This window comes from Oncorhynchus masou, chromosome 9 (assembly GCF_036934945.1).
Source record: "Oncorhynchus masou masou isolate Uvic2021 chromosome 9, UVic_Omas_1.1, whole genome shotgun sequence".
Classification (NCBI taxonomy): domain Eukaryota; kingdom Metazoa; phylum Chordata; class Actinopteri; order Salmoniformes; family Salmonidae; genus Oncorhynchus; species Oncorhynchus masou.
Genome location: NC_088220.1, coordinates 22,375,948 through 22,390,110, shown reverse-complemented (window position 1 = coordinate 22,390,110; position 14,163 = coordinate 22,375,948). Strand labels below are relative to the sequence as shown.

General features: G+C 41.7%; 1 protein-coding gene across 7 annotated transcripts in view; it reads right to left on the bottom strand.

Moving 5' to 3' along the window:
* LOC135545680 (mitogen-activated protein kinase kinase kinase kinase 4-like) overlaps window positions 1-13,317 on the bottom strand; it is a 136,752-nt gene extending 123,435 nt beyond the window's left edge. For all 7 annotated transcript variants that reach the window (XM_064973467.1, XM_064973465.1, XM_064973466.1 and 4 more), the window contains exons 1-2: window positions 13,084-13,317; window positions 12,494-12,559 (exon numbers count right to left, since the gene is read on the bottom strand). In XM_064973467.1, the coding sequence (XP_064829539.1) occupies window positions 12,494-12,559; window positions 13,084-13,140 (123 nt within the window). In that variant the 5' untranslated portion in view covers window positions 13,141-13,317. The remainder of the gene's footprint in view (window positions 1-12,493; window positions 12,560-13,083) is intronic.
* Window positions 13,318-14,163: the final 846 nt, after the last annotated feature.

Below are 14,163 nucleotides of genomic sequence, written 5' to 3'. Positions count from 1 at the left end.
GGTGATACTGTCTGTGATTTATTTAGAATTCAAGGCACACTTAAACAGCATGGCTACCACAGCATTATGTTTGTGCTGCATCAAATAACCTGGCCTGCACAATCACCTGACCTTTAACCCAATTGAGATGGTTTGGGTTGGACCGTAGAGTGAAGGAAAAGCAGCCAACAAGTGCTCAGCATATGTGGGAACTCCTTCAAGACTGTTGGAAAAGCATTCCTCATGAAGCTGGTTGAGAGAATACCAAGAGTATGCAAAGCTGTCATCAAGGCAAATGGTATGTTTGGATCTGTTTAACAGTTTTTTTTGTTACTACATAATTCCATGTATTATTTGATTCCATATGTGATTCCATATACAATTAACACACTGCCCTTTCCCACCTGGACAAAAGGAACACCTATGTGAGAATGCTGTTCATTGACTACAACTCAGCTTTCAACACCAGAGTGCCCACAAAGCTCATCCCTAAGCTAAGGACCCTGGGACTAAACACCTCCCTCTGCAACTGTATCCTGTACTTCCTGACGGGCCACTCCCAGGTGGTGAGGGTAGACAACAACACGTCTGCCACGCTGATCCTCAACACTGGAGCCCCTCTGCGGTGTGTGCTTAGTCCCCTCCTGTACTCCCTGTTCGCCCACAACTGCATGGCCAAACACGACTCCAACACCATCATTAAGTTTGCTGACGACACAACAGTGGTAGGACTGATCACCGACAATGATGAGACAGCCTATAGGGAGGTGGTCAGAGACCAGGCAGTGTGGTGCCAGGACAACAACCTCTCAATCAATGTGAGCAAGACAAAGGAGTTGATCGTGGACTTCAGGAAAAGGAGAGCCGAATATGCCCCCATTAACATCGACAGAGCTGTAGTCGAGCGGGTTGAGAGTTTCAAGTTCCTTGGTGTCCACATCAACAATGAACTATCATGGTCCAAGCACACCAAGACAGTCGTAAAGAGGCCACAACAACACCTTTTCCGCGCTACAGCGAGTAGTGCGTATGCCCAGTACATCGCTGGAGCCAAACTTCCTGCCATCCAGGACCTATATACCAGGCGGTGTCAGAGGAAAGACACAAAAATTGTCAAAGACTCCAGTCACCCAAGTCATAGACTGTTCTTTCTGCTACCGCACGGCAAGCGGTACCGGAGAGCCAAGTCTAGGACCAAAAGGCTCCATAAGCTTCTACCCCAAAGCCATGAGGCTGCTGAACAAATAATCAAATGGCCACTCTGACTATTTACATTGACACCCCCCCATTTATTTTTTTACACTGTTACTACCAGTGGTTTATTATCTATGCATAGTCACTTCACCCCTACCTACATGTACAAATTACCATCGACTAATCTGTACCCCCGCACATTAACTCCGTACAAGTACCCCCTGTATATAGCCTCGTTATTGTTATTTTATTGTGTTGCTTTTTAATAATTTTTTACTTTATTTTATTTTGTAAATATTTTCTTAACTCTTTCTTGAACTGCACTGTTGGTTTTAAGGGCTTGTAAAGTAAGCATTTCACAGGCGGATGTGACAAATAAAGTTTGATTTGATTTCATAGTTTGGATGTCTTCACTATTATTCTACAATGTAGAAAATAATCAAATGAAAGAAAAACCCTTGATTGAGTAGGTGTATCCTAATGTTTGAATGGTACTGTAATGTAGGACATCAATATGAGTAGAGACTAGAGTGTTTGGCGGTTGGGCAGAGAGCAGCAGGCCACACCATGTGAACAGAACTCTGAAGTAGACACTCAGCACCAGGTTCAATCAGGATGTGGGCTAGGGTTCCCCACGAGCACAGACAGGAGTTAAAATGGCCACAGCTTCCTGTGCCAGAACAGCAGAGTGAGAAAGCAAGCACACATGGAAAATAACAAGACCTCATCTAATCGAATTGGATTAAATTCTGATTCTCTTTTACAATAACAATGGGCTGAAAACTGTTGGGCCAATGACCATATACAAACAATAGAGTTCTAGGCAAATCAGATTTTTAACAAATGTTTTACAAAATTACAAATGTCTATTTCTTCTGTTAAAAAATATATTAGTCACGAGGCATTGTGGCACATTCTTGCTTTGACCAAAATTATTCTTATGTTTAGGCTGGCTATGTTCCATTGCCACAAAAGGTGAATTCACCAATTTGTAAGTCGCTCTGGATAAGAGCGTCTGCCAAATGACTTAAATTTAATGTAAATGCTATTTTCAAAGGGAAACACAATTGAAGTTAGTTAATAAACAGGGGGAAATTATTTTGGTGGCCAGACAATTCACCAGTTGTGGGCAAGCAATGCAAGGTAGAATATATATATTTCTACAATATACAGATGTAGGATTTTAATTTGATTACTTTTTTGTTGCTGAGAATTTTACTGCACTGCAGGAAATGCAGACTATCACAGTGCAGGTGCATTTATATGGAGACTTGATTACACACAGGTGGATTGTATTTATCATCATTAGTCATTTAGGTCAACATTGGATCATTCAGAGATCCTCACTGAACTTCTGGAGAGAGTTTGCTGCACTGAAAGTAAAGGGGCTGAATAATTTTGCACGCCCAATTTTTCAGTTTTTGATTTGTTAAAAAGGTTTGAAATATCCAATAAATGTCGTTCCACTTCCTGATTGTGTCCCACTTGTTGTTGATTCTTCACAAAAAATACAGTTTTATATCTTTATGTTTGAACCCTGAAATGTGGCAAAAGGTCGCAAAGTTCAAGGGGGCCGAATACTTTCGCAAGGCACTGTAGTGTATTTGAGTTTTTAAGTCTTCTTAAAGTTTGTAATTTCCACTTGGAAAATTCTTGACTTGATTTGCCCTAACGAAAAAATGTATCAGCCACTACAAAAATGTCCATTCATAGTAATCGCCATAATATTTAACATTTCCTGTTCATGCAGGATTATTTTCTTGCTTGCAAACTGGCTCAAATTAAGATCCTACATCTGTAGGGAAATAATTCCTAGTGTTAGTGAGATATGAGACATTGAGACCTTGAACATGCATAACATACAGTAGGACAATATTTATAGGTCTCACTCTCACGGAATCACTGCAGAAGTAGCAGATCATTTGATTTCCCATTTCAAAATGCTTATTTTAGTGTGCCAGCAAATCCTTTGAATAACATGTCAGACTAACATGTTCAAAAACAATACATGTACTTATTAATGTTGTAAATATGTTGTAAAAATGATTTCCCCTAAGTCATTATTTGACAGATAATGAGTGCAAGCATGTGCACATGATCCAAAGCAGGCCATAAAGAGACTGCGTGAGAGAGATGAGAGCACATTCCTCCTGCTGATCAAAGGAGAGGAGGGAGAAAAGAGCAAACTGTCCACTAATCAGCCCGAGGCTCAAACCCCTACAACCTCTTCAGCATTTCACACAGCACACAGTGAGCCTGCTCTCTCTGAAACACATTCTATTTGTGGGGGTGGGCATTGCAAAAATCACATTCTCCATTCTAATAAAGAGACACTCAAGTCAGAGTTTCCCCGGGGATTTTTTTCAGCAGTGGTGGAAAGCAAGTTTAGGAATCGGTAGATCTGTTCTATGTGTGCTATTTCTATGCTTCCCATTCTGAAGTTACTTTTTTGAGTCTTCCTTTCGGTTTTGTACACCAGCTTCAAACAGCGGTTTAGATGATACAATGATTCTCTACACAATGACACCTTATTTTGTCACATAAACTGAAATTAAGCAAACTATAACCAGGAAAATGGTAGAGCAACTTCTGCATAGTCCTTCTTTAAAACTACTTTCCTGCAATTCTACACATGAGAAAGTATTACAGTTTTAAAGCTACACTATATATACAAAAGTATGTGACACCCCTTCAAATTAGTGGATTCGGCCATTTCAGCCACACCCATTTCTGACAGGTGTGTAAAATCGAGCACACAGCCATGCAATCTCCATAGACAAACATTGGCATTAGAATGGTCTTACTGAAGAACTCAATGAATTTCAACGTGGCACTGTCATAGGATGCCACCTTTCCAACAAGTCAATTCGTCAAATTTCTGCCCTGCTGGAGCTGCCCCGGTCAAATAAAATTTTATTGGTCACATACACATGGTTAGCAGATGTTAATGTGAGTCCTCGATCGTTTCCTTTGTTTTGTTGACATTGAATGAGAGGTTATTTTCCTGACACCATACTCCGAGGGCCCTCACCTCCTCCCTGTAGGCGTTGGTAATCAAGCCCACCACTATAGTGTCATCTGCAAACTTGATGATTGAGTTGGAGGCTTGCATGGCCACACAGTCATTGGTGAACAGGGAGTACAGGAGAGGGCTGAGAATGCACCTTTGTGGGGCCCCAGTGTTGAGGATCAGCCGGGTGGAGATGTTGTTTCCAACCTTCAGCACCTGGGGGCGGCCCGTCAGAAAGTCCAGGACCCAGTTGCACAGGGCGGGGTCGAGACCCAGGGTCTCAAGCTTAATGATGAGTTTGGAGGGTACTATGGTGTTAAATGCTAAGCTGTAGTCAATGAACTGCATTCTTCCATAGATATTTCTCTTGTCCAAATGGGATTGGGCATCGTCTGTGGACGGTAAGCAAATTGGAGTGGGTCTAGGGTATCAGGTAGGGTGGAGGTGATATGATCCTTGACTAGTCTCTCAAAGCACTTCATGATGACAGAAGTGAGTGCTACGGGGGCGATAGTCATTTAGTTCAGTAACCTTAGCTTTCTTGGGAACAGGAACAATGGTGGCCAACTTGAAGCATGTGGGGACAGCAGACTGAGATAGGGATTGATTGAATATGTCCGTAAACACACCAGCCAGCTGGGACGCGGCTAGGGATGCCGTCAGGCCCGGCAGCCCTGCGAGGGTTAACACGTTTATATGTATTACTCAAGTCGGCCATGGAGAAGGAGAGCCCACAGTCTTTGGTAGCGGGCCATGTCGGTGGCACTGTATTGTCTATTGTCCTCAAAGCGTGCAAAGAAGTTGTTTAATTTGTCTGGGAGCAAGACGTCCGCGATGCGATGGTTTTCTTTTTGTAATCCGTGATTGTCTGTAGACCCTGCCACATACGTCTCGTGTTTGAGCCGTTGAATTGTGACTCTACTTTGTCTCTATACTGACACTTTGCTTGTTTGATTGCCTTGCGGAGGGAATACCTACACTGTTTGTATTTGGTCATGTTTCCAGTCGCCTTGCCATGATTAAATGCAGTGGTTCGCACTTTCTGTTTTACGTGAATCCTGCCATCAATCCATGGTTTCTGATTAGGGAAGGTTTTAATAGTCACAGTGGGTACAACATCTCCAATGGACTTCCTAATAAATTCACTCACAGAGTCAGCGTATACGTTGATGTTAATGCTACCCGGAACATATCCCAGTCCACGTGATTGAAGCAATCTTGAAGCGTGGATCCAATTGATCAGACCAGGTTTGGACAGACCTAAGCATGGGCGCTTCCTGTTTTAGTTTCTGCCTATAGGAGGGGAGCAACAAGATGGAGTCATGGTCAGATTTGCCGAAGGGAGGGCCGGGGAGGGCCGTGTATGCATCGCAGAAGTTAGAATAGCAGTAGTCCAGTGTTTTGCTCGAGCGGGTACAACAATCAATGTGCTGGTAGAATATAGGTAGCCTTGTTCTCAAACTAGCTTTGTTAAAATCCTCAGCTACAATAAATGCAGCCTCAGGATATATGGTTTCCAGTTTACATAGTCCAGTGAAGTTCTTTCAGGGCCGTCAAGGTACCTGCTGGGGGAGAGCCATGTTTCCGTGAAACAGAGAATGTTACAATCTCTGATGCCCTAATTTCGTCACCTTTTTGTCTAGAGACTGTATATTGGCGAGAAATATGCTCGGAAGCGGTGGATGGTGTGCTCACCTTCTAAGTCTGACCAGGAGGCCACTCCATCAGCCTCTCCTGTGGCGACGACGTTGTTTTGGGTCGGCCTCTGGGATCCAATGTCCAGGGTGGAGGTCCGAACAAAGGATCCGCTTCGGGAAAGTGGTATCCCTGGTCGTAATGTTGGTAAATTGATGTCGCTCTTATATCCAATAGTTCTTCCCGTCTGTATGTAATAACACTTAAGATTTTCTGGGCTAACAATGTAAGAAATCATACATAAAAAACGAATTACTGCATCGTTTCCTAAGGATGTGAAGCGAGGCGACAATCTCTGTCTGTGCCATCTTGCATCATGCAAGATGGCAACTGTAAGAGCTGTTATTATGAAGTGTAAACATCTAGGAGCAACAACAGCTCAGCTCTGAAGTGGTAGGCCACACAAGATCAGAGAATGGGATCACAGAGTGCTGAAGCGTATAGTCCGTGAAAAATCATCTGTCCTCGGTTGCAACACTTCCAAACTGCCTCTAGAAGCAACATCAGCACAATAACTGTTCGTTGGGAGCTTCATAAAATGGGTTTCCATGTCCAAGCAGGCGCACACAAGCCTAAGATCACCATGCTCAATGCGAAGTGTCGGCTGGAGTGGTGTAAAGCTCGGCGCCATTGGACTCTGGAGCAGTGGAAACGTGTTCTCTGGAGTGATGATTTCACTCTTCACCATCTGTTAGTCTGTCGGACTAATCTGGGTTAGGGGATGCCAGGAGAACACTACCAGCCCCAATGCATAGGGCCAACTATAACATTTGGTGGAGGAGGAATAATGGTCTGGGGCCTTTTTTGGGGCTAGGCCCCTTAGTTCCAGTGAAGGGAAATCTTAACACTACAGCACATTTGTGGCAACATTTTGGGGAAGGCCCAAATGATCTAATCTCATGCAATGAACCTCTTATCACAATATACTTCTTATCCACACCTTAGTAGTGTTGATAGAAGTGCCACTGCCTTTCTTCTGACGGAAATCTGCTTTTTCTCATTCACTACTTCATGTTTTTCTGCCTGTCATTAGATACAATGTGATAGGGGGAGAGAGGGGCTTCACAGTATGGTTAGGGAATAATGAGGAAATACCCTTTTGGACAGAAATAGCTCAGCGAGGGACTGACTGCCCTCTCCACACCTCCCACTCCTACTCGGTATCTGCATCCCAAATGGCACCCTTTTCCCTATGGGCCCTGGTCAAATGTAGTGCACTAAATAGGGAATAGAGTACCATTCGTGACGCATCCAGTGAGCCCACATCTCAACACCAGGACGGGGCCCTTCCATGTCTCTTTCTCAGAGCTGAGGGTTCTGGGATACAGTAATGCCACCAGATCCAGGCAGGTATCCCAGTGGTTTGAACATCGGCTGAGGTTCAGAAATCAATTTCCTCTCCCTGCCTGTTTCGTGATGATTCCTAACATACTGGGACTTTCTCAATATCTGACCTGAGAGGCACGCAAGTGACGACGCCTCTCCAGTGCTGCTCTGTTGCTGCAGTGCTAGCCTGGCTTTAACCAACTTTTTCACACTTCATGAGTTTGCATTTCGCAAGACAGGGAAGTGCCCATTCCAAAGAAGAATACACCCTAGATATAGTCAGCCTAAGAACAATAGCATGAGATATGGCTATATGGACTGAGACAGTTATCGTCATACAATAAGAATGTATTTCTAAACCAAATACAACATGTCAAACACTGACAATGACACAATATACGGTACGCCTAATTACTTCAACACTCTTGAGTACTGTATCCCCAGAAAACACAGATGAGATCACTGATGCAACAAATCACAATCCATTTTCATTCTTACTAAGATGATTAGTCACATGTTAAAGTTTACCCTGGAATGAGTGAGAGACCCTATCACACAAGCTCCTCTCCATCCTATTCTGCTGCCAAACTACATGAAGCCCCCAGAGGATAAACTACCTTGGGGAAACTACTCTCATCATGTGTCCCCCTTGCTAACAATCCACCCTCTTAACCAGCATTGATGGGTCTCTGTAAGATTTACTATGTTAAGAAAACCATTACTCTGATGCCTGTGATGAATGCAAAGATGAGGCCAGACACATAACCCCCTGGAAAACATGATGAGGACATACCCGCTGCTTCACCCTAAAAGCTGAGGAGATTAGGAGCAGTTCTAAAATGAAGACCACCACTGACTGTCAGACACACGACAATAACAAGATTATCCAAAATACTACAATAAAAAAAACATGATTATTCAACACTTACAATGAGATGATAAGAATGCTGTGTTAAACAGGTCAAAAACAGGGTCCCATGGAAGTAAAGGCAGACTGGAAACAATAGACCAGCATCGGTGCCAAGTCTTCCTCTCCTGAGCATGACAACAAGTCAGGTGCCCTAGCATACTAGAACTGCACAGTATTATCAGGATTATACTAACTGAAGTTCTATTATTTTCTAACACACATAGTAGTAATATGTTGTTAGAATTTTGTGCTGCTTGCAAGCATTATTCAATATTTGATTTGGATACATACTATCTCATCTTGCATGAAATAGTATGGACTGGTATTTTGAAGAACAGACATTGAACATCATATGGCAAAGGTCACCCATTTGAGAGAGTTTACCGGGCTGACATTCTCATCAGTGTTTCTCATGGTATGACACTACTGCCATTTCCCCTGCTCTCACCAAAGATCCCAACACACATCATGCTAACAACCATTTATCTGCATTTTAAACAGCTGAAGATTTGCCCTGAAGTGTACTGTTTGACTAAATCACAGTACACTTCAGGGCAACATCTGTCAGTCCGAAGGACTAATCTGGGTTTAGCAATGCCAAGCAAATGCTACCAGCCCCAATGCATAGTGCCGACTATAACGTTTGGTGGAGGAGGAATAATGGTCTGGGACTGTTTTTTATGACTCGGGCTAGTCCCCTTAGTTCCAGTAAAGGGAAATGTTAACGCTACAGCATACCATGACATTCTAGATGATTCTGTGCTTCCAACTTTGTGGCAACAGTTTGGGAAGGCCCTTTTCTGTTTCAACATGACAATGCCTCCGTGGACAAAGCAAGGTCCATATTGAAATGGTTTGTCGAGATCGGTGTGGAAGAACTTGACTGACCTGCACAGAGCTCTGACCGCAACCCCATCGAACACCTTTGGGGTGAATTGGAACACCGACTGCAATAAATATATATATATATATATATATATTCACCTTTATTTAACCAGGTAGGCAAGTTGAGAACAAGTTCTCATTTATAATTGCGACCTGGCCAAGATAAAGCAAAGCAGTTCGACACATACAACAACACAGAGTTACACATGGAGTAAAACAAACATACAGTCAATAATACAGTAGAAAAATAAGTCTATATACAATGTGAGTAAATGAGGTGAGATAAGGGAGTTAAAGGCAAAAAAAGGCCATGGTGGCAAAGTAAATACAATATAACAAGTAAAACACTGGAATGGTAGATTTGCAGTGGAAGAATGTGCAAAGTAGAAATAGAAATAATGGGGTGAAAAGGAGCAAAATAAATAAATAAATAAATACAGTGTGACCAGTGTGTGCATATATGTGCAATGATGTGCCAAATCTTGATTTAGTGCATTATTATAGGGTAAGCATGAGAATAAGCCGCCTCAATATTTGCAGCCATTACGTGATAATATCTCTAGGAGCTGATCTGTCGTCAGTATTGTGGAATAATTCTAATGTTAAGGTAACATTTGAATGGAGAAAGCTCACACCGAGAATAGCTCTCCCTTTATTTCGATGACGCACTTAGCGAACATTCTCTCTGCGTGGAGTTTTGGGAAACGCATGTTACATCTTCGGCCGTTGTAGGAAAGATACATCGTTAAAACACTCGAAGGGCCTATGTTCTATCGCTATTTGGAAACCGGGCACTAGACTGTTTTTTTGTTTTCTCAGCCTGACAGTAATTGTCACGTCTAAAAGATTCAGCATGGAACAAAACTGTGGCATGGATCAGACATCTGCACTGAAACCCCAAGGGGATGGGATGATTAAAACCAAGACTTCAGACTGTACTGTAAAACAAGATGTGCTGCCTTCAGAACAAGCCCAATAAACGATTTCAAAATCAATATTTTCCACAGAAGCGCATTCCCTTTGACGTTCTGTTTTCAGAACGGATAAATTGTAGAGGAGAAAAAAATACAAATAATAAGATTCTGAGAACACTATGACCAGTATGACCAGTATGACCACTGTGACCACTGTGACCATTATGACCACTATGATCAGTATGACCACTATGACCAGTATGACCACTATGACCAGTATGACCACTATGACCATTATGACCACTATGACCAGCATGACCACTGTGACCACTGTGACCACTATGACCATTATGACCACTGTGACCACTACGACCATTATGACCACTATGGCCATTATGACCACTATGACTATTATGACCACTATGACCATTATGACCACTATGACCCCTGTGACCATTATGAGCACTATGACCATTATGGCCACTGTGACCACTGTGACTACTGTGACCACTATGACCACTGTGGCAACTATGACCACTGTGACCATTATGACCACTGTGACCAATGTGACCACTATGACCATTATGACCACAATGACCATTATGACCACTATGACCACTGTGACCATGCCCTCTACCTGTCTTGAGACAACTTCCTCTACTCTACTAATGAATCTGGGCTGGAGAAGACCACTACCTCATGTTTCTCAACAATGTCAACAACTTATGCAAGTACATGGTATAATAAACCACTGATTTGTTACACCAGTTCAAAATAAATATATTATTATTAAGGTTTTATTGTGTAATAACTACAGTACATTATTATTTTTGAGAAACGCTCACCACCTTCCTTAAACTATTCATGTCAAATAAAGGGATTCTGAATTACAGTGTGAAATACAAGAACCTATCTGGATTCATTCTCATTGCATGTAAACAATACATGCAGTTTGTATGACCATGAAAATCAACACATTTGAAGGAAGTGTTTGGCTGGGTGATTAAAGTGTGCAGTATTACTGAACACACTTCTTGGTGTTCATATACGGAGCTAACAAAACATTAGGAACACCTTCCTAATATTGAGTTAAACACCCCTTTGGCCTCAGAAAAGCCTCAATTCATCGAGGCATGGACTCTACAAGGTGTCAAAAGCGTTCCACAGGGATGCTGGCCCATGTTGATTCCAATGCTTTCCACAGTTGTGTCAAGTTTGCTGGATGTCCTTTGGGTGGTGGACCATTCTTGGTACACACAGGAAACTGTTGAGTGTGAAAAACCAGCAGCGTTGCAGTTCTTGACACACTCAAACCGGTGTGTCCTGCACCTATGACCATACCCCGTTCAAAGGCACTTAAATATTTTCTCTTGACTATTCAGCCTCTGAATGACACACATACACAATCCATGTCTCAATTGCCTCAATGCTTAAAAATCCTTCTTTAACCGGTCTCCTCCCTTTAATCTACACTGATTGAAGTGGATTTAACAGGTGACATCAATAAGGGATCATAGCTTTCACCTGGATTAACCTGATCAGTCTATGTCATGGAAAGAGATGGTGTTCCTAATGTTTTGTCCACTCAGTGTACGTGAGATAGAAATCATTGACCTGAAGAATGGCAAGGAATTTGAAATATGTGTGAAGTCACTGTTCCTGTTATAGGTCTGAAAGCGTGCACTGCACTGCACTGCACTGCACTGCACTGCACTGCACTGCACACAGAAGAGGAAAGAAAAGGAGGAAGCTGTCTGGCCACTAATGGCCAACTCTGACATTGATCCATATAACAGAAAATATATATTAAATTCAGGTGAGATTTTGACATGCTGTGTACTACATTAACAACAGAGTTGACTGTCTGTCTTTTCAGTTTGGAACTATGCTAACTACTGTTTAGGAATTGATATTAACAGACAACCTTCTTGCACTTTGGAGTATAAGTGGACAAAAATTGTGTGACATTAAAAAAGCTTTTATCATGTCATGCATTCTTGATCTCTTTTATGTTACACCGGATCTTGACTGGGTTACCTTCTTGTAAACCAAAGGCTTGTGCAATCTAAGGTATTCACCCAACTGCTAGCTCACACTCTGAGCTGACACATCTGTGAGAATGTGGCTAGCACCACTCGCTTTGCCGGTCAAGCTAATTTAAATCACCTCAATGTTTTTTTAAAGAACCACAAACCATCACTGAAGCTTTCAGTGATGCTGATTTCGATAAGGAAGTGGACTCCACACAAGAGTGTTTAAGATGCTTGTGTTTGTAAGCTACTACACAGTGCATTTGGGTCACCGTTTCTTTCACTCGCTTTTCTCACTTAGTAGTTAGTACTTTCATTAGACCTACACCAAGTTTCACACTAACATCTGCTGTCAGCTGTAGTTGTGTTACTATATACATTTTCCTTTTCAACTTCAATTAAATATTGAGAGTGCCATCATGCAACATGTACATATTATATTTTCAATATGCTCCTTTGAATGTCAATCATTCCAACTGACAACACATCTGCAATTGTAATCATGATCAAAGACAAGAATAGGAAAGTAGGTCTGACATAAACTACAAACCTTGTAGACTTGCCCATATGTTCCATTTCCAACCACTTCTACCAGCTCAAATATCCCAGCAGGATCCTGAAACAAGGCGACAACATTACATTACTTCACATGAATTGAAAGGGCAGAGACATAAATAAATAAAGTCATTTTGAAAGCACCTGATCACAATAATGTTGGACCTTTAGGTCATCATTTAAACGGAATATTGCATGGCATGGCTCCCAACAAGTATGTTTTATTTGTCAACACTTGTACCATGCCAACACCATATTTCTACTGCATTATTATTGTAACTTAGACAACTTCACTTTTTTTTAACTCAAGTTATTTTACCCCCAATCATTCAGTTGCTTATGAAACAGTTGTAAATCTGACAAACCAAAAACATATTCACTTCTGAAAGCAAAACATGTTCAGAAAATTGCATCAATGGTTTCATAATATTGTGACAGGAAAGCTCAAACAATTTGTTGCTCACTTTTTGTTACAATGTAGCTGACTACAGTTTGAAACTTTGTAACCAACATCGACTACGCAATGTTTACACAAAAGTCAACCTACATTTCAATGAATTAGACGTTGGCACAACTAGAACTCACCCTCAAAGCAGAGAGATCAATATTGTCCAAACTTCGTGTAGTGTAGTCTCGCGCCATAGCTATGGCGTTGTCGGACTACTGCAACGAGAAAGAGGACATGTACTTGATTTTCCTAAAGTTAACGGTTTCACCGTGTCAGTTCATATTGTTTATCTGCTTCTGCAGCGAGTCTCACTAGCGACCAACACAGGAAACTTCTCATCCAGCGAAACCCGGAATATACTGAGGAAGCTAGCCCCCCCTACTCTCCCCAAGAAAACCAAATTCGAAAAGTTCACTTTTTTTAACAACTTTCTCCTCTGTTCAAGGCAACATGCGCAAAATAACGTGTTGATTGTTCATGCCTTCAGTTCTTTTTTTTATCTCCATATAGTTTTACTAATTACATAATATACAGTAGTTGCCTAAGCCTAAACATGTATGACTATAATAACATCATTGTAAGAAAACGTCAACATCTGCATTATGAGAGCTTGCCCAATCCAAATATATAATAGTGATCTTGGCCTGCAGGGGGAAAAAATGACAGTCCCATTCAAAATGAATTATTGATCACTCTTTCACGTTAACATTTATATTTCATGTTTCTAAATATGTTGTTACTCATTAGTTGACAAAATTATTAGAAAAAAACATAAACTGTGAAATATCAAAAATAATATACAACAGAATTAGCTGTTTGATTCAGCTTCAGTGCATTGCTATGCTGTTCCTCCAGCTCCTTCCTGACTGGCATTGCTATTCTTAATGAGTGACTCACATGGTTAACGATGACTAGTCTCTGTGACTGTGTCATTCTCCACACAGTGTGACCGGTAGCAGGAGCAGCCCAGGGTCTGTGGCAGCTGACCCCTGAACAGAACCACTGTGTAAGGTCACAGAGGGCCCATTCTCTAGCCAGGACACAGACAATGCGGAGCCATTATGAATTAGCAGAGAGTAATGTCTTATGTTATAACGACATTCTTCTGTAAAGTTGAATTAGACAATGAAAGAGAGTATGAGAGAGCAGGTTCTGTGTGTGAGAGTTTAAACATGGATGTTTTAACATAGAGGGGTTCTAGCGTTGTGGGAGTGAGT